This window comes from Ornithorhynchus anatinus, chromosome X4, assembly GCF_004115215.2.
Source record: "Ornithorhynchus anatinus isolate Pmale09 chromosome X4, mOrnAna1.pri.v4, whole genome shotgun sequence".
NCBI classification, from domain to species: Eukaryota; Metazoa; Chordata; class Mammalia; order Monotremata; family Ornithorhynchidae; genus Ornithorhynchus; species Ornithorhynchus anatinus.
Genome location: NC_041752.1, coordinates 2,433,405 through 2,460,458, shown reverse-complemented (window position 1 = coordinate 2,460,458; position 27,054 = coordinate 2,433,405). Strand labels below are relative to the sequence as shown.

General features: G+C 57.1%; 1 protein-coding gene across 1 annotated transcript in view; it reads right to left on the bottom strand.

The window, feature by feature from the left end:
* Window positions 1–21,244, bottom strand: part of CACNA2D4 (calcium voltage-gated channel auxiliary subunit alpha2delta 4) — a 37,560-nt gene extending 16,316 nt beyond the window's left edge. Inside the window, exons 1-26 of the mRNA XM_029054180.1 lie at window positions 20,754–21,244; window positions 19,460–19,541; window positions 18,376–18,492; window positions 17,831–17,890; window positions 17,321–17,483; window positions 16,750–16,881; window positions 16,431–16,491; window positions 15,848–15,998; window positions 15,209–15,283; window positions 14,632–14,721; window positions 13,542–13,655; window positions 12,455–12,533; window positions 11,866–11,999; window positions 10,938–11,015; window positions 9,937–10,017; window positions 9,650–9,724; window positions 8,902–8,988; window positions 8,394–8,465; window positions 8,228–8,289; window positions 7,647–7,714; window positions 6,989–7,034; window positions 6,800–6,897; window positions 5,320–5,413; window positions 4,938–5,033; window positions 3,991–4,112; window positions 3,105–3,191 (exon numbers count right to left, since the gene is read on the bottom strand). Of these exons, the coding sequence (XP_028910013.1) occupies window positions 3,105–3,191; window positions 3,991–4,112; window positions 4,938–5,033; window positions 5,320–5,413; window positions 6,800–6,897; window positions 6,989–7,034; window positions 7,647–7,714; window positions 8,228–8,289; window positions 8,394–8,465; window positions 8,902–8,988; window positions 9,650–9,724; window positions 9,937–10,017; window positions 10,938–11,015; window positions 11,866–11,999; window positions 12,455–12,533; window positions 13,542–13,655; window positions 14,632–14,721; window positions 15,209–15,283; window positions 15,848–15,998; window positions 16,431–16,491; window positions 16,750–16,881; window positions 17,321–17,483; window positions 17,831–17,890; window positions 18,376–18,492; window positions 19,460–19,541; window positions 20,754–21,244 (2,815 nt within the window). The remainder of the gene's footprint in view (window positions 1–3,104; window positions 3,192–3,990; window positions 4,113–4,937; window positions 5,034–5,319; window positions 5,414–6,799; window positions 6,898–6,988; window positions 7,035–7,646; window positions 7,715–8,227; window positions 8,290–8,393; window positions 8,466–8,901; window positions 8,989–9,649; window positions 9,725–9,936; window positions 10,018–10,937; window positions 11,016–11,865; window positions 12,000–12,454; window positions 12,534–13,541; window positions 13,656–14,631; window positions 14,722–15,208; window positions 15,284–15,847; window positions 15,999–16,430; window positions 16,492–16,749; window positions 16,882–17,320; window positions 17,484–17,830; window positions 17,891–18,375; window positions 18,493–19,459; window positions 19,542–20,753) is intronic.
* Window positions 21,245–27,054: the final 5,810 nt, after the last annotated feature.

Sequence of the window (27,054 nt, the reverse complement as noted above, 5' to 3'; positions counted from 1 at the left end):
CCCCCCCGGCCGTCCCCACCCGGGCTCACACGCCTCCTCCCAGTCTCAGACTGCTCCCCGCGGCCTTCACACCTCACAGGCAGCGGGAGGAAGAACCGTCTCCGGGGTGACGGCCCGTCGCCATGGTAATCCAGCCCTCTGGGTACCCCCTCCCCCCGGGACTCTGGCTCTCACAAGGGTGCCTGGTTGGGGGGCTCGCCCCCACGCCACCCGGGGGTACTCCCTTCGGGTTGCCGGCATCGTTGGGCACGGGACTCTGGCTCTCACAAGGGTGCCTGGTTGGGGGGCTCGCCCCCACGCCGCCCGGGGGTACTCCCTTCGGGTTGCCGGCATCGTTGGGCACGGGACCTGAGGGCCGGGGGCTTGGGGGAGATAGCCTTGGACTATAGCCCAATGTCGCCTGGGCCAAATGAGACACCTCTGAGGAAACTGAGGCCCAGAGCCGGGCAGAGCAAGATGTACGCTGTGTCTGCCCTCCCCAGTGCAGATTGCTGCCCACTTTGGCGGGGGGGTGGGGGAGCTGCTTCAAGACGCGTGGGGAGCCTCTCTCCCCTCCTCCAACTTATCCCCCTCCTCCTCCTCCTTCTCCTCTTCTTCCTCCTCCTCCTCCTCCTCCTTCTCCTCCTCCTCCATCAGGCCGGGCAAGCACACGTTTGGGCTCAAGGGAAGTTCTGCAGTCCGACCCAGCACTTTTTCCTTCCCTCCCTGATCCAAAGCCGGAGGCCCCTGGGGACAAACGGGGAGGGGGAGAGGGGCAAGGGGGAACCCCGAGGAGGCCCAGACTTTCTCCTCCCTCCCTGCACCTCTACCTCCCCCGGTCTCCCTCCATCTCTACCTCCTCCTCCATCCTTCTACCTCTACCTCCTTCCTCTCTTCCCTCTCTCCCTCCACCTCTCCCTCCTCCCTCTGTCCCTCCTCCTCAACCTGTTCCCTCTTTGCCTCCACCATTACCTCCTTCCTCTCTCCCTCCACCTCGTCCTTCTCTCCGTCTAGCTCCTCCCTCCCTCCAACGCCTCCCTTCCTCCCCCTCCTCTCCCTCCTGCGCCCCAACCTGCTCCATCTCTTCTCTCCCCTTCATCTGTCCCTACCCTCTACCTCTTCCATCCCCCCGTCCCTCCCTCTTTCATCCTCTCACCTCTACCTCCTCCATCTCTACCTCCTCCATCTCTCTCTCCACCTCCTTCGTCCTTCCACCTCTGCCCCCTCCAACCCTCCATCTCTCCCCTCTCTGCCGCCCACGTCTCTCTGGGCAGCGGGACCAGCCTCCTTCTCGGGCCTTCGCCCACCCTCGGTCCCCGGCAGACAGTCATTTCCGGACACCCCACAGAGCGGCTGGCAGGGAGACAAGAGCTGTGGATGAAGCGTGTGGGGAATCAGGGTGGCAGGTGTGGAGAAGGGGGTCCCCAGGGGAAACGGGGCCAGAGGCCTGGGGACTCCCACCTGGCCCAGAGGGGTCCCTGTCTCCCAGCAGGGGGGAGGGAACTGCCTCTCTGTCTCCTGGGCCCAGGGGTCTGGAGGGGCGTTTCCTCGGGGCGGCGAGGGTAGGGGCAGGGGCAGGAGTTTTTAAAGGTAAAATTCTATTTCTGGCTTGTCGTTTCAGAAGAACAATAAAGACTGTATTTTCCTACGTCCCCCCAGGCTCCCGTGGGCTTTTTTGGGTGGGGGTGGGAACTGGGCCTGGAGAGAGAAGAGGGGAGGGAACCGGACCCCCGGGACTGCAGGTAGGCCAGTGATGATGAGGATGATGGTGCTATTTGTTAAGCACGTACTAGGTGCCAAGCACCGTTCTAATCGCAGGGGCCGATCCAAGCTCATCAGGTTGGACACGGTCCCCGTCCCGCGTGGGGCTCGCAGTCGTAATCCCTATTTTACAGATGAGGGAACTGAGGCCCAGAGAAGTGAAGTGACCTGCCCCAGGTCACACATCAGTCAAGTGGCGGAGCTGGGATTAGAACCCAGGTCCTTCGGACTCCCAGGCCCGTGCTCTAGCCACTAGGCCGTGCTGCTCCAGGGAAAGCCTCGACGGCTCTCCCGATCCACCCACCCAGCTGGCCGCCCCCCCACGGCACACACCGTACCTCTTTCCAGCCCCCCACCCTCCGCCCGCCTCAGGGTCCTCAGCTGCCACCCAGGGCAGAGCTCACGTGGACCACCATCCCCGCCCGGAGCTGAGCGACCGTGGAGGGTGACAGCCATCGCTGCGCTGAATCAGACCAGAGGCCTGGAAACCCTGTCGCCATGGCAACCCCTCCCGGCTCTGCTCGGCCAAGCGGGAAAAAGTGAACCCGGGCAGGGGAGAGCGGGGGAGAACAGGGGAAGGGGCTGGGCCTGGGAGGGTCAGATCCGGGCTGCGGAGAGGACAGGTAAGCTCACTGCGGGCGGGGAATGTGCCCGCCAACTCCGCTGCATTGCAGTCTCCCATGTGTTTAGTACAGAGCTCTGCACCCAGGAGGGCTCAATAATTACCACTGATTGATTGATTGAGGGAGGGAGGGGAGGAGAAAGAGGAGAGAAGATGGTGAGAAAGAGGAGGGGGGAAGGAGGGAGGGGAAGAAGGAGGGACAGGGGAAGGGGAGAAAGAGGAGAGGGAAAGGGGAGGAGACAAAGGGAGAAGAATCAATTGATCGATCAGTGATATTTATTGAGAGCTCCGAGTGTGCGGAGCACTATATTAAGGGCTTGGGAGAGTCCAGTACCACAGAGTCCGTAGAGGTGCTCCCTGTCCACAAGGAGCTTACAGTCTAGAGGAAAGGGGTACGGAGAAAGGGAGAGAGAGACCGTATAATGAGCTCGCAGCCCATCTGGGACCTTAAGTTGGGCGAGAATATGATTCTACCGTCCCTCTCGAGACGCACTGGCCCTAGACCCGCATTCCACGTCCTGGCCAGATCCCGCCTGCTGGATTCTGGTCACTCGGCGTTGGGAGAGAGATGACCCAAGGTCAGTTCACCAAGGCCCTTTGGCCCTGGGCCCAAACGGTCCAGGCCTCTTGGGTGGGCTCATGGTGACCAATCTCACGGGGGGTTGGGAGGAGAGTGGGCACGTCCTGGGGTCCCCCTGGGGAAGGAGACCGGACGGGGCCCTCTGGTGACCTCCGGTCCTACCTGCCGCGATGGCCGTCTTCCCGTCCACCGTCACTGCCACTGCTGTGCTGACCGTCACCACTGTAGGCTGGCCGTCGCCGCCGCTCTCTGGGGGTGCAAGGGGGAAGGGGGCTGTCACTCTCCGGGGGTCTGTGGGGAGGACCCCCAGCCCCCCTTCCCGGGTGGGCAGGACCTCTGACTCTGCCCGTTCACCTTTTCTTCCCCAAACTTCTCCGCCCTCATCTCTTTACCTCTCCCTGCCTCTCCCCATTTCCCCCTCCCCCGTCACTCCCCTTCCCACCTCCCCCCCGACCCCAGCCCCCTGAGGACTTTGGACATTGACTTTCCCCTGGGCAAAGAGAGGGCATGAGGGCTTTGCCCCACTCTTTAGGGGTCAGGGCAGGATTGACCTTCAGTTCTGACAGGGAAGGACGGACTCCAGGGGAGGGGCAGGGGCTCTACTATAGGACTTTGCCAATACATTATTATTATCGTATTTGTAAGGTGCTTACTATGAGCCAGGCACTGTACTAACCACTGGGGTTGGAGACCGCTAATCAAGTTGGACAAGGTCCCTGTCCTACACGGGGCTCCCAGTCTTAATCCCCATTTTACAGATGAGGAAACTGAGGCCCAGAGACGTGAAATGACTTGCCCGAGGTCACGCAGCAGACAAGTGGGGAAGCTGAGATTAGAACCTAGATCCTTCTGACTCCCAGGCCCACGCTCCATCTACTAGGCTATGCTACTAAGACTGTGAGCCTCACGTGGGACAACCTGATGACCCTGTATCTCCCCCAGCGCTTAGAACAGTGCTCGGCACATAGTAAGCGCTTAACAAAAAGCAACATTATTATTATTATTATTTTTAGCCCTTCCCCAGGCTGGTAGCCCACCGTCCGGTCACCTGGTGCGGAGGGGACGCTGAAGACAAAGCTGCCGGCGGGATGTTCGGCAGCGCGGCGGTACCACAGCGGGAAATGGTCCATGGTGAAGATGCTCGCCTTGTCCTGAAGCGTCAGGAACTTCCTGCAGGGGAAGACACAGGTGCCGGGATGGTCGCTCCCGCGGCCCAGAGATTTCATTCAATCGTATTTGTTGAGCGCTTACTGTGTGCGGAGCACTGTACTAAGCGCTTGGGAAAGTACAATACAACAGTAAACAGTGACCTTCCCTGCCCATGACAGACAGAAAACTGTAAACCCGTTGGGGGCAGGGATTGTCTCTCTATTGCTGTATTGTACTTTCCAAGCGCTTAGTACAGTGCTCTGCACACAGTAAGCACTCAATAAAAATCGATTGAATGAATGAACCACCAGCCGGGGACCTGCCCCTTCCCACCCTTACTGACCAGGGCCTTCCAGAGGTCTCCGGGGGCCGGAGGAACCAGAAGGAGGCTTACTAATTTCTATTCAAAGCCTCTCGCCTACCCGCAGCGGGGTTTCTTTCAGGGCCTGTCTGGTTTCTTTGGGGGTCTGGGTGGTGACATTAGACAGGGTGAGCGATTTTCACAGTGAGCTGACAGGCATGCTAGCCTCCTAAGACTGTGAGCCTCAACCCCCTTCACAGCCCTACAGCGCCTATGTCCATATCTGTCATTTATTTCTTTCTATTCATGTCCCCCTCTAGACCGTAAGCTCGCTGTGGTCAGGGAATGTGTCCTTTATCCCTAAGGGTCCAGGAGAATTGGAGAAGGCCCGGTCACATGCCCCCTCCCCAGGTTCCTAGAGTCCCAGGGATGACCCGTGGGCATAGTACGGAGGGGGACCGCCCCCCACCCCTGCCCATCCTCCCCGGGGCAGCCTCCCCCACCTGGCAGTCGCCCCGGAAGCGCCCCCAACCCCGGGGCCTGACCTGTCGGAGAGTTTCTCGGCCCCGACGAACAGGCTTCTCCTCATGAGGCCGGCCCGAGTGCCCAGGAACGCCATGTCCACCCCGTCCTGGGATGCTCTGCGGAGCGGACCCGGGCCTTCATTCATTCAATCATATTTATTGAGCACCTACTATGTGCAGAGCACTGCACTAACCCCTTGGGAGAGGACGATGGAACAGATTCCCTGCCCACAGCGAGCTTACAGTCCAGACATTAATAGAGATAAATGGCTTCCCTTGACCACCTCGCCTGAGGGTTGGTTTCCCTGGAAGGGGTCTTCCGCCACCCTCTCCCCGATCCTTTCTTGCCCCCCAAAGTCACCGGGAGGTGCCATCGCGGAGGCCCCTCCTGGGCCGGACATACTCGGACAGGTTGAGGGCCAGCGCCGTCCAATAGGCTTCCATGGGGGCGGTGACCACAGCGTCAAACAGGGCCTCCTGCACCAGCTCTTCGTCACCTAGGCCCGGGCCCCCACCCACAGGCCCGCAGTCGGTGAGTACGGAACTCCCACCCCTCGTCCCCCACCTCCCCGGGATCCTGCTCTGCCCCTGGCTCCGCTGTCTGAAGGACCCAGGTTCTAATCCTAGCTCCTTCACTCGTCTGCTGTGTGACCTTAGGCAAGTCCCTGGACCTCTCTGGGGGTTCCTCACCTGTCAGATGGGGATAAGATCTCTGCTCCCCCTCCGATTTACATCGTGAGATCCGGGTGACATCTGATCTGATCATCTCGTGTTTCCTTCAGTGCTTGGCCCTTAGTAAGCACTTTAATAGAGGCCAGAATTTTTTTTATGGTGTTTGTTAAGTGCTTACTATGTGCCAGGCACTGTATTAAGCGTTAGGGTTGATAGAAGCTAATCAGGTTGGACAACTGGACACAGACCCTGTCCCATATGGGGTTCACCCTCCTTATCCCCCTTTTCCAGATGAGGTAATTGAGGCCCAGAGAATAATTATTATTATTATAGATCTGTTAAGCGCTTACTACATGCCAAGCACTGTTCTAAACGCTGAGGTAGATACAAGGTCATCAGGTTGTCCCACGTGGGGCTCACAGTCTTCATCCCCATTTTCCAGATGAAGGAACCGAGGCCCAGAGAATAATAATAACAATAATAAAAATGATGGTATTTGTTAAGACCTTACTATGTGCCAAGCACTGTTCTAAGCGCTGGGGTGATGATAATGTTAATAACGTTGGTATTTGTTAAGCGCTTACTATGTGCCGAACACTGTTCTAACCACTGGGGTAGATACAAGGTAATGAGGTTGTCCCACGTGGGGCTCCCAGTCCTAATCCCCATTTTCCAGATGAGGAAACTGAGGCCCAGAGAAGTGACGTGGCTCACACAACGGGGTACGGGGTGGAGGCGGGATCAGAACCCAGGTCCTTCTGACTCCCAGGCCTGAGCTCCAGCCAGTAGCCCACCCTGATTCTCATGAATCAGAAGAAGCAGCGTGGCTCAGTGGAAAGAGCACGGGCTTAGGACTCGGAGGTCACGGGTTCTAATGTCGGCTCTGCCACCTGTCAGCTGTGTGACTTTGGGCAAGTCACTTAACTTCTCGGTGCCTCAGTTACCTCAACTGTAAAATGGGGATGAAGACTGTGAGCCCCACGTGGGACAACCTGATTCCGTTCTATCTACCCCAGCGCTTAGAACAGTCCATAGTAAGGGCTTAACAAATACCAACATTATTATTATGAATGAATGGATGGATGAATGAATGAATGCCACCCAGGCCGAGGCAGGAGGAGGGGCCTGGGGTGGGGGCGTGGCCGGGCAGAGCTCGGATATTAAAGGCTGAGTGAATGACCCCCCCCCCCCCCCCCCCCCAGACCCCTCACATTGCAGGTCCGGCTCTTGACCCCTTAGGAAGCGGATGACCGCCTCCAGCTGGCTGAGTTTCCGATGACCCGGATCGATATCGGTGATGCAGTAGATCCTGGGACGGAGGCAAGACTTCGGAGGTTCCCCGCGCTCACCCTGCGGTAAACCCCCCGCCCCCCGTCCGGCCGCCCAATCCCCCCACTCACCATTCATTGGCCAAACTGAGATCCGGCTGCAGTAGGTCATGCAAACCTGAAAGAGAACATCAGTCCCCCCCACTTCGTGTTCTGGCGTCCAACACGGCGCTTAGTAGAGTGTCTGGCTTCTAGTTTGCCGAAGCAGCGTGGTTTAGCGGCTAGAGCCTGGGAGTCGGAAGGTCCCGGGTTCTAATTCCGACTCCGTTTGTCTGCTGTGCGACCTTGGGCAAGGCGCTTCACTTCTCTGGGCCTCAGTTCCTTCATCTGGAAAATGGGGATTAGGACTGGGAGCCCCACGTGGGACAACCTGAATATCTTGTATCTACTCCAGTGCTTAGAAAAATGCTTGGCACGTAGTAAGCGCTTAAATAGTATCGTTATTATGATTATTCTCTGTTCCTCAGTTTCCTCTTCTGTAGAATGGGGATTAAGACCGTGAGTCCCATGTGGGGGCAGGTACTGCGCCTGACCTGATTAGCTTGTATCTACTCCACCGTTTAGAACAGTGCTTGACACATAATAAGGACTTAACAAATCATTATTTACGATCATTATTAATATTATTATTATTATTGTTGTTAGTCCCAGTCAGCGGGGAGGGAGAGAACAAAGTGCTTGGTACAGTGTTCTGCACAGAAGGAGTGCTCAATAAATACCACTGACCCACCTTCTTCCACTGAGGTGTTCCCCAGCAGAATGTATTCCCCATGGCCGCGGGACAGGACCACCCCCAGGCTGCCGAAAGAAAGAACTGTCTGTGTCTTCTTTCATTCATTCAATCGTATTTATTGAGCGCTTACCGAGTGCAGAGCACTGTACTAAGCGCTTGGGAGAGTACGATATAACAATAAACCGACACATTCCCTGCTCCCAACAAGCTTACCGTCTAGAGGGGGAAACCGTCCTGTGTCTGTCCATTACACGTTCACCCTCGTCATTCTATTCACTTCCCTCAACTCCCCACTGATTCTGGGACCCCCGACGACCCCCCCCTTCCACGGGACCCCACTTCCCCCTAGCCCTCATTGCCTTCAGAACCACCTGCCAACCCCCCTCCGGGACTCCGGGGCCCCCGCTGGGCGATCTTGGGCAAGCCCTTTAGGCAGGTAGGGCCTCAGTTTCCTCATCTGTAAAATGGGGATAAGATGCCCTTCCTCTGAGATCGAGCCACACGGTGGGGGCAAAAGGTGGGGGACACGACCTGGGTCCAACTAATTGTCTCTTATCAGCGGAGGAAAGGCCGCTGACCTGAACGGTGTCCTGGCGATGTCCGTGAAGAAGTAGTCGTTGGTCAGGAACAGAACTCGCTTCTGAAACGGCAGCCGGGGAGAGGGTGGGACCCCTGGGGCTTCTCCCCTCCCACCCGTCGATGCCAGGGTCCCCACCCCACCCCCTGCCTCGCTGCTCCTCTCACCCCTTTGTCTATGGGGACTTTCACATCCATGGCCAGGTAGCCGGTCTCGCCGTTAATCATGGCCGTCCTCAGCTGTGGGGAGAGGAGATGTGTCTGTTGTGCTTAGTAAAACGCTCTGCACACCTTCAGAGCTCAATAAATACGATTGAATGAACGAATGGCGGACAGGAGTTGGGGAGGGACCCCAAGGGACCACCCCCAAGAGGAGCCTGGAATCCCGCCAGCCCCTGGGCCTGCTTTCCCTGGAAAGAGCAGAGGAGAAAATCCCTCCCTTCACCCCAGACCACCACCTGGCCCCCAAGTTCTCATCTGCTCCTTCTCCACACCACGAAAGGGTCTTCTCCCCTTGGTTTGGGGGCTCAGGGCAGTGAAAAATTAATGTCAGAGCCCCCCTGGCTCCCAGGCCGGCCCAGCCTGGATCTCCCCATCCAACGCTCCCATCCCTTTCCCCGGTGGGGCCTCGGTTTTCCTTCTCTGTTGAATGGGCGCGGGAGTGGCCCGCACTCACTGTTCCGTCTCTGTCTTCCCACTCCAGCTCAGAGAGGTCCACGCTGTTGTAATTAGGTTTGGGCTTCAACTTCTGCGCTTCCTGGTACTGGGGGGCGGGGGCGTGATAGACAGTGGGAGGGTAAAGAGAGAGGTCCGAATCCAGCCCACCCTCATTCCAGCCCCCCACCCATCTCCAGAAAGACCCCTGAGCCTCATCCTCAGCTTCAGTTTTGGGGAAGGGGTCCAAATCAGAATGATAACAAAAATAATAATAATAGTGGTATTTGTTAAGTGCTTTACTTTGTGACAGGGGCTGTACTAGATAAGGGATATTCAGGTCACACATGGAACTCATAGTCAAAGTAGAAGTGAGAAGAGGAATTAAATCCCCGTTGTCAGATGAGGGAACAGAGCCACAAAGAAGTTTAGTGATTTGCCCAAGGTCCCAGAGATTTGAACCCACTTCTCTGGCTCCTAGACATGTGCTCTTTCTACTAGGCTGCGGGGCTTAATTCTCAGAACGTGGCCAGAGGATCCCCCCACGCCCCCATCTCTTCCCCCTTCCCATCCAGGCTGTAGAGTGCTGGGGGACCGTGGGCTGGGGAGACAGAGGGGAAACTGAGTCAGGGGTCAGTTTTACATGATCCCCTCCTCAAGCCCTCCCCAGATCCAGGACGCTCCCAGCTCTACCACAGACATTTCCATGGGGCCATGGGGCGGGGGAGCGACTCAGCCCCTCCGGACGCTGCCGGGCTGGGGTCTCCTACCAGGGGCTGCAGGTCAGGGTGGGAGAGGATGTAGCCGTTATTGGTGTTGAGGAAGGCATAGCCGTGGACGCCCAGCTGCATTGGAGTAGAGAGAAGGGGGTGTCCTCCCCAGTGCCTCCCCAACGCGGGCACTCCCGAAGCCCGGCCGACTCCCCTCGGCTCCACAGCCCCAGTGCAGGCAGGGCCTCAGCAGCCCCGGCGGGCCGGCCCAGACCGGAATGCCCGGCCGGATCCAGCTGAGTGCCCTCACCCTCCCACCCCTCCTATGCCCCCCGCCCCGGGGGTACCTTGTAGCGGGGTGCCAGCTTCAGTAGCTCCCTCAGGGGCACATCCGAGCCCACCACGCCCAAGAGGATGCCGTGAGACCTCTGAAACGGGTCGTGCGGAGGCATCAGCGAGAGACCTGAGTTGCCTGAGCACCTACTGCTCCCGGGACACTGTCCTGAGTGCCAACTGCTCCCAGAGCACTGTCCCGAGCACCCATGTCCATATCTGTAATTTATTTATCTCTCCTACTGTCTGTCTCCACCTCTGGTCTGTAAGGTCACTGTGGGCAGGGAATGTGTCTGTAATATTGTTCTATTGTACTTGGCCAGGCGGTTACTCTAGTGCCCTGCACACAGTAAGTGCTCAATAAATATGATTGACCGACTGATTACTGCTCCCAGGGCACTGTCCAGGGGGCCCATTTGTGACACCGAGTGTCCTTTGGCTCAGTGCTTGGGAACGTAAAGTGGAAGTTAGAGAAAAAGTCCGTGCCCTGGAGGAACTTACAATCAAATGGGGCAACAGGCGACCCCTCGGAAGCATCCAATTCCAAACCATTTCCTGTTTCTGAACGTCCAGGAATGGGCCCTTTTCCTGAACTGCCCGCAGTACTTCTGGGGGTGTGTGGGGGGGTCAACCTTTCAACTCAGAGGGCCTTATGCCCTATCGCCCTCAAAAAGTCTTGGTTTCTCTGGGACCCCCGAGATCTCCCCATCTCCTTCTCTGGGGCCGTGAGCCTGTAGATCTGAAGGCGAGACCCCAAACCGGAATAGATTTTGGCTGTCTCCCCCGCTGGACTGTAAAGTCTTCGAGAGCAGGGATCGTGTCTACTAATCCGCTCCTAAGCACTCAGTCCAGTGCTCTCCACACAATAGGTGTTCAATAAATGTTACTGATTGCATTAGGTAGCTGCAGGGCTCTGTGGAGACGGGGGATGCCCGGACTGGCCCCTTTAGACTGCTCCCCTCCCGAAGTTTCAAAGGTCACCAGCCACAGCCCAGGGAGCGGGAGGGCCACCCACCGTCTCATTCTTCTTGCTGAAGACCGGCATGGCCACGGTGGTCATGAGAAGCAGGCTCTGGGCCTGAGAGGCGAAAAGCTGCCAAGGGGCAGAGTGGGGAGGGTCAGGCCGCCCACCGGTGCCTGTATTCGCCCCCGCCCCAGCGCCAGCCCCCGCCGGCTCCCTCAGGAGTGACCGCCCGGTCCGCTGCTCTACGGAGACGGGGGGCCTAGGGGCAGCGGTGGTGAGGCCGGGGCATGCGCCCCAGGCGCCACGGTCTGACCGCTTACTGAGTGCTTGGGAGCATATTATACAAACGATTTGGTAGCCATGTTCCCTGCCCACCTCCAGCTCAGAGTCTAGGGTATGGGATTGGGGACCATCAATGGGGAGGAGGGGCCGGGCGGGACCAGAAGGATTTGGAAGGGAGATTCGCTGGGAACACTCCGGACAACCATGATGAACGCATGGAACACACGCATGACACACACGGGAACCCACAGGTGGTTACCTCCTCAGACTGTGGCAGCTAATGCGTGGTCGAAATGAGGGGGCAGGGGAGCACCCCGAGAGAAGAAGAGCATGAGACGCGGTGGTGATGGTGGTGGTGCGGGGGTAGAGAGGATGGAACACGGATACGAGAGGAGAGAAGAATCCCTGGGTCCCCCAGAAACCTCCCCAGATACCCAGCAGGGGCCCAAATGGGTGAAAAGTTTCATTCTCCCCTACCACCATTGGCACGGGGACCTCCTCCGGCCCCTAGATCCCTCTTCCATCCCCCCCAGTTCCCCGTCCTGGCCCTCCGGCCCCATCTTCCCATCACCCTTTGCTCTCCCTTCTGACTTTCCATCTCCCCCTTCCCACCACCTTCAGCTCCCTCTCCCGAATTCCCCCCACCCCCTCCGACTGCCGTGACTTTCCAGGTCCCCCGCCCTGTCTCCGAGCTCACGGTGCTGTCCATGTAGGCCTCGGTCCAGATAATGTCATGGTCGTGGTTGATGACCATGGGGCGGCTGAGCACGTGCAGATACTCCATGACGTTCTCCTGGACGTCCGCCAGCGTGGAGATCTGCGTGTAGTAGCCTGGGAGAGGGAGAGGGGGGTAGTGGGGCGGCGGGGGGACGGCCACCTCATTGCCCTTCCCTTTCTAACGATTGATTGATCGGTGGGTCCTAGAGCTCTCGAGAGGCGGCCGGAGGGAATTGTTGTGGACCTGGCTGGCTGGTGGTCTTACACGGGCTCATTCATTCATTCAATCAATCATATTTATTGAGTGCTTTCTGTGTGCGGAGCACTGTACTAAGCGCTTGGGAGAATAAAACAATAAACAGTGACGTTCCCTGCCCATAACGAGCTTACAGTCTAGAGGGGAAGACAGACAGCAATACAGATGAAATGACGGATAGCACGTCAGGTCTAGGCAAGCTCTCCCCATCGGCATGGGCTGGTAAGGTCAGTCTGGAAGCCAGAGGCCACGGGAGGGGTGGGGGAGTCCGTCGGTCCACTGGGCCGAGAGCAGGGAAGGCGTCTGCCCTCACCTTTGTTGTTGCACGCGATCCATTTCACGTTGGCCGCGAAGCTGACCTCCCTCCCGATGAGATAAGTGAACACCCGGACCTGGTAGAAGACACCGGCTGGTCAGCCCTGCGGCCGAGCCCCCGGGGGCCCGGCCGGAGACCCCTGCTCCGCTCGCCGCACCCTGAGGGACCCCGACGGACAGGGGCAGGAGAGCCCGAGGTGGGAGGCCCAGCCCCTAGAGCTGTAATCAACTCCTCCTCGTCCTCGGCAGGGTCACCGGCAGTGAGAACCTACAAGAGACAGCACTTTGCCTTGTGCCCAGGACAGGCCTCTCCCTGTTTCTCCTTGAGCGAATTCATCCCCTTCCCCGACAGCTAATCAAGCGGCGTGGCTTAGGAGTCAGAGGTCGTGGGTTCTAATCCCGGCTCCGCCACTTGTCGGCTGTGTGACTTTGGGAAAGTCACTTCACTTCTCTGTGACTCAGTTACTTCATCTGTAAAGTGGCATTAATAATGTGGGTATTTGTTAAGCGCTTACTCTGTGCAGAGCACTGTTCGATTAAGACTGTGAGGCCCACCTGGGACAACCTGATTGCCTTGTATCTCCTCTAGCACTTAGAACAGTGCTTGGCACATAGTAAGTGTTTAACAAATATCATCATCATTATTATTATTAAAAGGGGTACAGAGATGCTAACTGGTGTGCCCAAAGTTACACAGTAATGATAATAATAATTGTGTATTTAAGTGCTTACTGTGTGCCAGGCATTGAACTAAACACTGGGGTGGATGCAAGCAAATTGAGTTGGACACAGTCCCTGTCCCACAAGAGGCTCACAGTCTTCGTCCTCACAGAGCTCGGCACATAGTAAGCCCTTAACACATACCAACATTATTATTATGAGGTAACTAAGGCCCAGAGAAGTGAAATAACATGCCCACGGTCACGCAGCTGTTAAGCGGAGAACTCAGATCCTTCTGACTGCCAGGCCTGTGCTCTATCCACTAGGCCCCGCTGCTCCTCTTAGAGGCTGAGGGGAGATTTGAACCCAGGCCCCCTCTGAGCCGGATGTCCATCGAGCCCAGAAGCAAAGTGCTGGTGACTGACCTTGCGTCCCGGCCAATTGTATTTCTCGAAGATGGATTCATAGCCGTCCACTGCCCCGTCCGTGATCAGCATGATGGCCTGATTGCAAAGGGCCCCCTGACCGGCGTCCCGGACCTGCGTGGGGGAAGAACAGGGGAGGGGTCTCAGAGCCAGGCCTCCCACCACATCCAGACAGGTGAGCAGGGTCCGGGCTCGGGGTGGCGGTGATGGGCCGGGGGACGGGTCAGTGTTCTGCCTCCTAAGGGAGCTGGGAAAGTGTTCAGAGGCTGGGCCTCCAGTGGATGTGACCTTCAGGGGCTGTGACCCCCGGGGGCATGGCTTCTGGAAGCAGGGATCCCTGGGGGCGGGACCCCTAGAGTTGGCTTTGGGGGGAGAGGGGACTTCCAGTCAGTCAATTGTATTTATTGAGCGCTTACTGTGTGCAGAGCACTGTACTAAACGCTTGGAATGTACAATTCGGCAACAGATAGACACAATCCCTGCCCAACAACAGGCTCACAGTCTAGAGTGGGAGGCAGTCATTAATAGAAATAAATTATGGGGGCTGGGACAAATAAAAGGAGCAATTCCAATGGACTCTAGTGATGTCAAACCCTTCCTAAAGAAGGAGCTGCCAGTATAGTCCCCTGCTCATGGTGGGAAGCCCACAGAGCACTTCTCACGTGGTAGGCACTCAGCACAGTGCTCTGTATATAATAGACACCCACCACAGTAGGTGCCTGGCACACGGTAAGTGCCAGGCCCGGCACCCAGCCCACAGTGGACACCCAGCAAAAGGTTTTGCGCACAGTCAGCACTCAGCACAGCACTGAGGACAAGGCAGTCAGTCGTCAGCACTGGAAGGTCAGTGCGACAGAGGTCCCCGTCCCACCTGGGGCTCACAGTCTCAATCCCCATTTTCCAGATGAGGAAACTGAGGCCCAGAGGAGAGATGTGACTTGCCCTAGGTCACACAGCAGGCAAGTGGCAGAGCAGGGATTAGAACCCATGACTCCCAGGGCCCGTGCTCTATCCACTCCTCCATGCCGCAGTGAGCTCATCCAAAACCCCGCCTTCCTGGTGCCCTCCCAGCCCTGGGCCCCGGGCCCACCTGCTGTAGGACGGTGAAGGCTTCTCGCAGGGCTTTGCTGACGGAGCCCACCCCCTTCGCCTGGAGCTCGTCTAGCAGCTGCTTGAAATGCTGGAGGTTGGGGGAGCAGAGAGAGACCCCAGGTAGGTGAGTGGGTGGATGGGAGTTCTCGGAGCAGCCCCAGAGGTCATAATGATGGCATCTGTTAAGCGCTTACTAGGTGCCAAGCACTGTACTAAGCACCGGGGTGGATACAAGCAAATCGAGTTGGTCACGGTCCCTGGTGGGGCTCAGTCTCAATCCCTGTTTTACAGATGAGCGAACTGAAGCACAGAGGAGTGAAGTGACTTGCCCAAGGTCACACAGCAGACAAGCGGCGGAGTCTGCATTAGAACCCAGGACCTTCTGACTCCCCGGCCCGCGGGATGGGGAGAGGCGTTGCGCCAGCGGGATCAGATGTTTACCAGATGTTTCAGCCTTCTCCATGACTGCCCCCAACTGCCCCTCCGCCACCCCCGGAGACCCCGGGGCAGCTGGGGGAGAAGAGGACGGGGTGGTGGGCGGTCAATCAGGTGAAGGCTTCCCGAAGGAAGATTACCTCTCGGTTGTCTCGATCGGCCTGGACCAGGATCCCCTGGAAGCAGGGCTCGAGGTAGTGGACGTAGTCACTGTACTGTAGTGCGGGGGAAGGACCCAGGGTCAAGGATTTCCACCCGCCGCCCCGCCTGGGTAGTGACCCTGGGATCTCAAAGCACCTTCTGCCTGCCCCATTTTCCCTGCTCATCCTTGAGGCGGGGCTGCCCTGCAAAAGGGGGTCCAGGACTCACCCCCCTCTCACAGCCTGTGAGAGCAGGGTCAGCTCAGGCATGGGAGGGGGCAGAGGTCAAAGGGCAAAGGAGAAAGGAAGGGAAGAGGGAGGGGAGAAGGCAGAGGCTGGGCCGGGAATGTCAGCTCCTCAGGGCAGGGATCGTGTCCGCCATCGTGTCCGCTCTCTCCCAGGAGAAGAGCAAAAGAAGGAAGTGGAGGAGGGGGAAAAAGAAGAGAATGAAGAGGAAGAGGAGAGGCTGCTCTGGTTTCCTCCTCCTCTCTCTCCTGCCTCAGTGACTCCCAGCAGGAAGCCGCTCCCAGCCAAGGCCACTGTGGGAGCCCTGACTAGGCCCATCGGCGGTGACATTCCTGGCTGGAGTGGGCATCTGGTCAGGGCCCGGCTGGGCCCATGGGAGCGAGAGGCTCTCACCGCGATGATATTGACAAAGTCGTTCTCCCCGAGCGTGTCCAAGATGGTGGCGACGGTGTGCTTGGCGATGGTCATCTGTAGCCCTTTCATGCTCCCGCTGACGTCCACCACGATCACGATGTCCTTGGGGGAGGTGGCGGCCTGGATGTACCTGCGGTGGGTGGCGGGGGCCGAGAGACCCGGCCCCCAGAGGCTGCCCAGGTGGCTCCCCTCCCTGTCCCCGGTGGACGGCCCACCTGGGCCTGGTGCAAGGGCTGCTCAGAGCTGGATGGGGCGGCGGTCAAAGGCTGGACGGGTTTTAGGCTCTGGGTCTGGAACCAAGGTGGGTCCCGGCCGGGGGAGGTGGGAGCAGGGAGGACCAGAGGCGCTGGGGAAAAGGGGCGTGATGGGAGTCCTTGAGGTCTGGCCCACCCTCGCCCCTGAGATCTGCCACCCTTGAACACTGGGTCCGGGCTGTGTTGTGTGCTGGGTGGGGCTAGGTTGCTACCTCAGTGCTTAGCACAGCGCCTGGCATGTGGTAAGCAAGTTCTGGCAAAAGCCCAGATTTATTTATTCAGAAACCCCTTCCCCAGGACCCTCTCACCATCCGCGGTTCCGGCAGTCAAAAGAGATGACTCCCCGTTGGTCCGGTGTCCACTTTATCCCTGGAGGAGACAGAGCCGGGGACAGGGGAGTCCCGGGCACCAAACTGGGGGCTGCCCACCCTCTGGTACTTAGGAAAGCGGCACTCCACGGTGGGGCACAACTTGGATCTCTGTCCACTCTGCTTGACCTGGGACCTGTGTCCGTGAGGTGGTGCGGGTGTAGAGGGGGAAGGCCAGCCGAGGGAAGGATGGGGCCCAGCCCGTCCCAGTAGACCATCGCTGGGGTAGGAACCACCCTCCACCCCGAAGGTCGCTTACCCGGATAAAGCCTGAAAAAGCCAGTGGAGCTGCCAAAGTACTGCCAGGTCAGCGTGGGGTCTCTCTGGAAGTTCTCCACGAAGACGGGGTTCAGGGCTTCGGACATGTAGACACCATTCAGGATGTTGGGGTCTTAGGAGAAGGCAGAGGGAGGTGCAAGGCAGGTTTCAAATGGTAGGCGAGGAAAGCTGTTGCCTCAGGGATAATCCAAAAGTGACCACCACATAGTTGCTCTCAAAGTTGGCGCTTTGTGGCCCCTCTTAATGATGGCCATGGCACGCCTTCTCTCAAAGATGGCTGCCGTCCAGCCGCCCTCAAAGATGACCCCCATGAGGCGTCTCTCGAAGAAGGCCTCCATGAGGCATCTCTCAAAGAGGGCCACCGTGAGGTGTCACTCAAAGAAAGCATAAACTCCAAGAAACGAGAGGCGGTCTCGACCCTGGCAAGCTCGGCTTCCCGGGAGCCCCTCTGCCCTGGGGGTGGGGCCTGGTCCCACTATCAGCCAACGGGCAGGGAGGACCCTCGGGCTGGCCAGTCTCCAGAGGTGGGGCAGGGCGGGCCCCTGGTCCACCTTTGTTGTAGACATTGGTGGGCAGCTGCACGTTGCTGACCGACGTGTTGACCAACAGGTCGCTGAAGTGTTCGTTGGCCTCCAGCACGAACTCGGCCCCGAGCTCGACGAACTCGTCCTTCTCGTCCTTCTCGTTGATGAGCACCGCGTTGTAGTAGTCGAACTGTGGAGGGCCAGGGAGAGAGGAGCCACCCGGGGAGAGGGAGAAGCCAGCCGGGAAGAGAGGAGTGGTCCAGGGAGAGACCCGCCCAGTCTCCGTCAGGGATGGACCCGGGATGAGACTGGGGCAGATGGGCGCTGGGGAACAGGAGCCTGATGGGAGCTCTTGAGGTCTGGCCCACCCTCACCCCTGAGGTTTCTGCCACCCTCGGACACGAGCTCCTTGCTGTTTCCTGTGCTGGGAAGGGGCTTGGGGGCTTGGGCAGGATGACCACCGCCCGGGCAGGGCAGGATTTGGGTGGGCATGTGCCTGGCCGGTGTGGGGGACTGGTGGGGAAGTCTAGCACTCACCACCAGGGAAGCGTTGAATTCGTGATTCAGATCAGCCTCCTCCGCAGCCTCCACCAGCCGCTGACAGACACAAGCCGGTGAGGGGGAGGGTGGGGAGAGAGATCTGGGAGGCTGGCCAGGTCACCGTTGGGGATCCCTCCTCCAGGGGGTCTTCCCTGATTCTCTGCCCCCCCATTTTCCCTCTTCCAACAACCACCTCGGCACCTCCTACGAACTTGTGTATTCACGTCCATCAGTGACACTTGCGTACAGATCTTTACACACGCTCTGTTAGGCCAGACTCAGCAACACACACTATATTCCTTCTTCCTCCTATCAGGAGATGATTTTAGCATCCGTCTCACCCGCTAGATTGCAAGGTCCTCAAGGTCAGGGATCGTGTCTACTAACCCTATTGTCCTCTCCCAAGTGCTCAGTACAGTGCTCTGCACACAGTAGTGCTCAATAAATACGCTCGAATGAATATCTCTATTGGACTCTCCCAAGAGCTCAGTCCAGTGTTCTGCACCGAGTCGACTATAAGCTCCTTGAAGGCAACGAGGCACCTGAACGGCTTCGACCTTCCGCCCCAACATGCTCTCCATGTCCTCTGAGAACTGCCTGACCAGCTCCCAGCCGTCCACCTCCTTGATCTGCAGCGAAGGTTCCACGTCTTTGTACTTCTGCGGGAGGAAGCGGGCAGAGGGTCAGGCAGCCCGGCCTCCCTCTCCGGCCCCCACGAGACCCCTTTTGGTCCGGCCTGACTGTGAGGTTCCCCCCTCGAGGGTTCTTTCTCTAGGGGGACGCCTGGACACAAGTGGGCCCCATTTCAGATAGGTGGGCCAGCGCAGTGACCTCAGACAGGACATAGAGTAGAAACCTGCTCGAGTCCACTCACGCCTACATTGAGAATAGTAAAACCCAAAGAATGTGGAGAGCTGGTGAGGTAGGAAGAGGTGCAGAAGCTGAAGCATCATGGCGTAGGGGATAGAGCACAGGCCCGGAAGTCAAAAGGTCGTGGGTTTTAATCCCGGCTCTGCCACTTGTCTCCTGTGTGGCCTTGGGCAAGTCACTTAACTACTCTGGGCCTCATCTGTAAAATGGGGATTAAGACGGTGAGCCCCGTGTGGGACAGGGACTGTGTCTGACCTGATTGCTTGTAGTGCTTAGTATAGTGTCTGGCACATAGTATATGCTAAATACATACCACAATTATTATTATCAATGGGGCAGTGGGTGCGAGGGGAGCAGGTCCTGGGGGAAGGTGGGGAGCCAGGGGAGCTAAAGCATCACGGAGTCACGGGTGGAGAGTAGGGGGCCTGGAGAGGAAGGCTCGGGGTGAGGAGACAGAGTAGTCATTCTGAACAAGCTGTGGCAGGGAAGGAGAAAAGGGGTCCTACAGACTCCCATGGGCACCTCTCAGAGTTTCCCGGCCCGGTCCTTTCCGGGAGGCAGGGTAGGGCGGGAGTTGGGGGTTCACGTCAGCCTGGAGGAAAGGAAACTCTGGGGGAAACCGTATCCAGGAGCCCCCCATCTGCTCCCCCGGCAGAGCGGGTTCCAGGGCTGCCCAGACAGCGAACCACACCACCCTTGCCCACCTGATCCCGTTGTGGGGGGGCGGGGCAGGGGCAGGGGCAGGGAGAGACTCACTTTCAGCAGCAGAAGGGATCCAGAGTACTTGGTGACGAGGGCCTGCAGCTCCCCACCAAAAGAGTCGGCCCACCGCTTCACCCTGGGTGACGACAGACCCCGCAGACCCTGAGAGTCCCGGATCGGGGTGGGGAGGGATGCTGGGGTCCCCGAGGAGGGGAGATGGCAGTCCAAGGCCCAGGATGTGAGGCCTGAGAGCGTGTACCTTCTCTGGGTGGACTCAGGCCCGTGGGGACCCAGGTTGGCAGGTAAGACAGGTCAGTTGTCTCCCCGGGTGACAGGAAGAGGGACTGGGGAGGCAGGAGGCCAGTTGGCAGCCTCCCTCCCCTTCAGCCTGGGCGGGAGCAGGTGGTGGGCAGGGCTGACGTTGGACTGGCCGGCCTGAGAATCCCCCGGGATGGGGTGGGTGGAGGAGGGGACAAGGTGATCAGGCAGCCCAATCCCGGCTGGACAATCCCAGAATTTGAGAGTCCGTGCCACTGTCTGCTTGGGGATTTTTGGGATCCGTTTGCAGATGGAAAAAAGGGAATCAATCGATTGGAGCAGAACACTGTTCTAAGCACTTGAGAGAGTACAGTACAACAGAATTAGCAGACATGTTCTCTGCCCGTAATGAGCTTAGAGGGATAGAAAAGTGAATTGTCGCCTGAGGGAGGGATGGATGGCTGAGGAGAGAATAGCCCTGTATTCGGTGGCAAATATTCCCTCTTCCTTTTCTCCCCTTCCGCTTTTCCCTTCGTTTCTTTCTTCCTCTCCTCTTCTTCTTCTGCCCTGCCTTTCTTGCCCTCTCAGGCGTCACTTCATTCTAGGCCGCACCCTGCAGCTCCATCCCCTTATCAGGCTGGTCTTCCCCTGCCCTGGGACCAGGATTGCCATGCCACGGGGCAAGAAGTGCCCTGGAATCGTCACCTAGCCTGGGACTTGTCCCATGAGGAGAGCCCAGTGGAGCCGGGGCTCAACTCCAAACCGGGCTGGTAACGGACAGTCAGCTCACAGTCCACCACTGGAACTGGCTCCATGGAGAATGCTGATGGCCCAGTCCCAGGGTAGGTGTGGACAGGGAGGGGTTGAAGACAGGTACGAGAGGCAGCGAAGGGAAGGGGCCGGGGGATGAGGCCGAGGACCCCCGGCTAGGGGTGGCCCGGGACTCTAGAGGACATCTCATCCCTCCCCCGCCAATAGGGACCACCTTCCAGCCCACTGAGGATTTGACTTCTACCAGAACAGCATCTGGGGAGCGAAGCTTAGCACAGGGTTTGGCACAGGGTAGAGGGTTCGGGGGAGCCCCGCTCACGTGTCCAGGGGGATTCCGGTCTGGGCCCGGGCAGGCCGTGAGGAGGTAAGGAGCAGCAGCGGCAGCAGCAACAACGCCTCCGCCCGGGGCATGATGCCCGGAGCCAGAAGGGGCATCAACCTCCGCCCCCGGCTGCCACCCCGGGACCCTTCCCCGCAGCCTGCAGACCCCGGGACGGTCGTCGGCACTGCTCCTCCAGGAGTCCCCAGGGAAATGGCGGATCCGGGGCCGATGGAGGTGATCCCCCTAATCTCTCCCCTCCCCTCCGACGAATCCAGCCCCTTAATCCCCTGCCCGGCAGCTGGTGCGAAATCATCGGGAGGGATGACTCTGATTCCCGGGAACAGGCCGTAACCTTTGGCCCGGAGCTGGCGGGAGAGGGCGAGTCCAACTTTGAAGGAGGGCCCTCCCACCGAAACACCACCCCCTCCCCGGTCCAGATTCCCCCGAAGTCCATCCCGCCATTCCGATTTTTCAAGCTCCTCGACCATCATTCCTCAAATGGACAAATTGAGAAGCAGCAGGCGTAGTGGACAGAAAACGGGCCTGGGAGTCATGGTCATGGGTTCTAATCCTAGCTCTGCCACATGCCTGCTGGGTGGCCTTGGGCAAACACTTCACTTCTCTGTGCCTTGGTTACCTCATCTGTGAAAGGGGGATCGAGACTGTGAGCCCCCAGTGGGGCAGGGACTGTGGGGAGCCCGACTGGCTTGTGTCCACCCCAGTGCTTAGTACAGTGTCTGATAGTAAGCGCTTAATAGATATTATTATTACTAATAAATTCCTGCCTTCTGCTTCACCTGCTCTCCCCCCCCCCCCCCCCCCCCCGGGCTTGGCCTTTGTAAAACGATGCAGTGAGGGGGAGAAAGGCCAAAGCTACAGCACGAGGGGTTTAGGTTAGATATCAGCACCCAACGTAGGCTCTCAGTGTGACAACGGTCATGGGTTCAAATCCCGGCTCCGCCGCTTGTCAGCTGTGTGACCTTGGGCAAGTCATTTCACTTCTCTGTGCCTCAGTTACCTCAAATATAAAATGGGCATTAAAACTGTGAGTCCCACGTGGGACAACCTGATCACCTTGTATCCTCCCAGTGCTTAGAACAGTGTTTTGCACACAGTAAGCGCTTAACAAATGTCATTATTATTATTATTATTAATGGGTGAATCTCGGGTGTCTACGAGAGGGCGGCTTTCAATAGGACCGCTGCCTCTGCTTAAGCCGGCAGTGTCCGAGGCAGGAGGATGGACTGGATGACCTCTGGATTTCCTGCCACTCTGTACCCTGCACAGAGAGTGTCTCTAGAAACTTCTGTGCACAAAGGCTCCTTTCACCCTCCTGCAATACCCACCAACCCTGGGACCGGTCTCTGTGGGGCTGGTGGAACAGGACTAGGAGAAGCAACGTGGCTTAGTGGAAAAAGCCAGCTTGGGAGTCAGAGGCTGTGGGTTCTAATCAGGCTTCTGCCACTTGTCAGCTGTGTGTGACTTTGGGCAAGGCACTTAACTTCTCTGGGTCTCCGTTTCCTCATCTGTAAAATGGGGATGAAGTCTGTGAGCCTTATTTGGGACACCCTGATTACCTTGTATCTACCCCAGCGCTTAAAACAGTGCTTTGCACATAGTAAGCACTCAACAAATGCCATTATTATTATTATCCCCACCGGAGGGCTCAGCTTGCACTTTTAACCATTCCCTCAGCCTTTTTGTTTTGTTTTTTTTAACCTGCAAGGCCAGTCGTGGGCAGGTGGGGAGGGCTTCTGGACCCTGGAGGGAGGGAGGTTTGGTGGGCTTCAGCTCCCCCCCCCCCAACCCCGGGAAGCTCGGCTGTAGAGTCCCGGCTATTTGGAAGCAGTGCGTTCATTCATTCGTTGATTCAATCGTTTTTACTGAGCACTTACTATGCGCAGAGCACTGTACTAAACGCTTGGGGGAGTACAGTACAACAATAAACAGACGCAATCCCGGCCCACAATGAGCTTACATTCTAGAGCGGAAGAGACAGGTCTCCATAGAAATAAATAAATCACGGCTATGTACATAAGTGCTATGGGGCTGGGAGGGGGGATGAACAAAGGGAGCAAGTTGGGGCAATGCAGAAAGGAGTGGGAGAAGGGGGGGGGGGCTGAGTCAGGGAAGGCCTCTTAGAGGAGGTGTGCCCTCAATAACGAAGCAGCGTGGCTCATTGGAAAGAGCACGGGTTTGGGAGTCCGAGGTCATGGGTTCGAATGCTGATTCTGCCACTTGTCAGCTGTGTGACTGTGGGCAAGTCACTTAACTTCTCTGTGCCTCAGGCCCCTCATCTGTAAAATGGGGATTAAGACTGGGAACCTGACGTGGGACAACCCGATTACCCTGTATCTACCCCAGCGCTTAGAACAGTGCTCTGCACATAGTAAGTGCTTAACAAATACTAACAATAATTAATGAATAAGGCTTTGAACGGGAAGAGAGTAATCATCAGTCGGATTTGAGGAGGGAGGGTGTTCCAGGCCAGGAGCAGGACGTGGATGAGGGGTTGGCAGTGAGACAGATGGGACTGAGGCACAGTGAGTTTGGCATTAGAACAAGTGGCACCATGAGGGGATTCCCCTCGCCATCAAGATGCTTCCGGAGGCAAAATTTGCCCCACGACCGACTCGGAGCTGCCATCTTTTCCTCCAGGTGCCTCTAAGTGGGATCAGAAAGCACTGTCCCTTTATGGCCCCAAAGGCTGATGGGTCTTTCTCTGCCCTATATAAGGCTCCTGAGGGCTGCTCACTCCAGTTGGCATCTGGAAAGGAGACAGAACATGGCCCATTCAGGGCTCTGGTGAGTAGGGGGCTCTGGCTGTTTCAGCTATTCCCCCCCCCCCCCCCTTTTAGGGTGGGTTTGGGGCTGCTGATGCCTATTGTGATGATGATGAAAGTGGTGGGGGAATCCGGGGGGTGGGGGGCATGGGGAGGAGTTGATTCGATGGTTTGCAGAGTTGATTTAGTCATTCATGTTGTTGGGATAGGGAGGAATGAAGGGTGGGGGGCAAGGGAGGGGTGTTTGATAGTGAGGGGTTGAGACACTGATGAGTTTAGTACACAACTGTGTTCATTAAATGCTCTTAATGGGAAACCGGGCTCACCACATGGCATAGTGGATAGAGCTAGCGTGGCTCAGTGGAAAGAGCACGGGCTTTGGAGTCAGGGCTCATGAGTTCGAATCCCAGCTCTGCCACTTGTCGGCTGTGTGACTGTGGGCAAGTCACTTAACTTCTCTGTGCCTCAGTTCCCTCATCTGTAAAATGGGAATGAAGACTGTGAGCCCCACGTGGGACAACCTGATTCCCCTATGTCTACCCCAGCGCTTAGAACAGTGCTCGGCACATAGTAAGCGCTTAACAAATACCAACATTATTATTATTATTATTAGCTCGGGCTTGGGAGTCAGAAGGTCATGGGTTCTAATTTGGGCTGCGCCACCTGTCTGCTGCGTGACTTTGGGCAAATCACTTCATTTCTCTGTGCCTCAGTTCCCCATTTGTAAAAACGGGATTGAGACTGTGAGTCCCCCGTGGGACAGGGACTGTGTCGGATCCGACTTGCTTGTATCCACCCCAGTGCTTAGTACGGGACCTGGCACATAAAAAAGCGCTTAACAAATACCGTTATTATTGTGCTCCGAACAGCAAATGGACAGGTGGGCAGTCCACAGCCCTCGCTTAGGTGTGTGGTCCAGTGGCTGGTGGTGAGACCTCCCAGGGCCTTTCCCACACAGTGACCGCCCCTAAGGGTGGGACCAGAAGAACCTTGGACAGACAAAACCATAAATAATTATTTATGACAGATAATTGCTCTCCCCCATTTCAAAGCCTTATTGAGGGACCGTCTCCACCAAGAAGCCTTCCCTGACTAAGCCCTCCTCTCCTCTTCCCCCACCCCTTCTGCGTTGTCCTGATTTGCTCCTTTCATCATTCAATCATTCATCCTCCCTCCCGGCCCCACAGCACTATGTCCACATCTGTCATTTATTTATTTATGTGCATTCATCTCCGTCTCCCCCTCTAGACTCTGAGCTGGTTGTGGGTAGGGAATATGTCTGTTGTTAAATTGTAGTCTCCCAAGCGCTTAGTACAGCACTCCTCCCCCAGTAGGTGCTCAAGAAATACAATTGAGGGAATAAAAAACCTGAGACTCGGCCTAGCAAAGGTGCAACTCCAAAGGAAGAGTGGAATGTGGTAGCAGTATCAGAGTTCAACCTCCAGGCCTTAGAACAGTGCTCCGGCTCTTAGAACAGTGCTTGGCACATAGTAAGCGCTTAACAAATGCTAGAGAAGCAGCGTGGCTCAGGGGAAAGAGCCCGGGCTTGGGAGTCAGAGGTCATGGGTTCGAATGCCAGTTCTGCTGTCAGCCGTGTGACTGTGGGCATCACTTAACTCCTCTAGGCCTCAGTTCGCTCATCTGGAAAATGGGGGTGAAGACTGTGAGCCTCACGAGGGGACAACCTGATTACCCTGTATCTACCCCAGCGCTTAGAACAGTGCTCGGCACGAAGTAAGCACTTAAATACCAACATTATTATTAACATTATTATTACAGGGACTAGAAGCCTCTTGAGTGCAGGGATTATATCTCTTATTTATCTGCCCCCAAATCCCTCGGTGCTGTGAACATTCAATACCATATTACCCCTCTGGCTCTCCTGTTGGCTGGTGTCATTACACTGATTGCTCTCGGTGATCTATTGTACCTTTTATATAGTTATTTACATTAAGGTCTCCCCTGATAGACTGTAAACTCATGTGGGGAGGGAATATGTCTGTTATATTGCTACACGGTGCTCTGCACGCAGTAAGGGCTCAGTTATCATTGACTGACTGACTATAGATGTGCAGTCTGCCTCAGGCTGTCTCTGTGTGTTTAAATCGTAAATTCCGTGAGGACAGGGGCTCATATGCCTCTTCTGTCGGAGAAGCAGCGTGGCCTGGTGGACAGAGCACAGTCCTGGGAGTCGGAAGGAGCTCGGCGTCTCATTCCAACTCCACCACTTGTCCGCTGTGCGTCCTTGGCCAAGTCATTTCACTTCTCTGGGCCTCAGTTCCCTCATCGGTAAAAGGGAGATGAAGACTTTGAGCTCCATGGGGGACAGGGACTCTGTTCAACCCGATTTGCTTGGAGCCACGTTGGTGCTTAGTACAGGTGCCCGACACATAGTAAGCACTTAATAAATACCGTTATCATTTATTATTATTATTCCTCACCCCCGCCAAAGCATCAGGCCTGCACCACCCTCTGGTGGTTCAGAGTGGCATAGCGAGTGTCTGGGCGCTCCTGCTGGGAATGAGCTCCTCCACTGGAGCTCCACTGGTCAGCGCCTGCCAAACCCCCTGGAGGACCAAAACCACCTCTTCTACGCCGCAGTTGGGCAGAGACCCCGGCCCCGTTGCAACAGGACGACGGGATTAGCCCGACCCTTTCCGGGGCGACGCGCTCAATCTCCACGGGAAAGTAGAGGGGAGAGTAAGGCGGCCGTCGGGTGCCGGTTCCGGTCGGATCTTCAAACTCTCAGGGCTGGGCCACTGGAGGTGATAGCAGGGGCTCTGGAGCAAACCGGGAGGGGGGGGGGGGGGTCCTTCCCTGCTGAAGACGTGCCCTAGGAACCGCGGGCGTGCGGTTGCAAGACGGCAGCAGTGACATCACGTTAGGCACTGCTGCCTTATCAGCCTCCCTGCCTCCAGCCTCGCCCCACTCCAGTTCATACTTCACTCTGCTGCCCGCATGAGTTTTCAAAAAAAAAAAGTCTCCCCATGCCTCAGGAACTTCCAGGTGTTGCTCATCCACTTCTGCATTCAACCGAAACACCTAACAATTGGCTTTGAAACGGTCAAGACCTGATGGAGCTGGGATTCAAACCCCTGGCCCGTGCTCTGTTCCCTAAAAACCCAACATTTTGGTTGCTCGCGGCGGGAAGCTCGAGGCTCTGGATGGCGGGTGACAGGAAGGCACCTGGTGGGATGACCAGGGGTGGACTGGGTGACCTGTGGAGGAGGCAGGTGGAGGAGATGGGCTGGGGGTGGGTTCTGTGGAAAAAGAGCTGCTTGCTTCCCCTTACAAATTATTATACTGTACTCTCCCAAGCAGTGCTCTACAAACAGTAAGAGTTCAATAAATATGACCAACTGACAAATAATAATGTTGGTATTTGAGGTAACTGAGGCACAGAGACGTGAAGTGACTTGCCCACAGTCAGCTGACAAGCGGCGGAGTGGGGATTCAAACCCATTATCTCTGACTCCCAAGCCCGGGCTCTTTCCACTGAGCCAAGGGGAACTCAG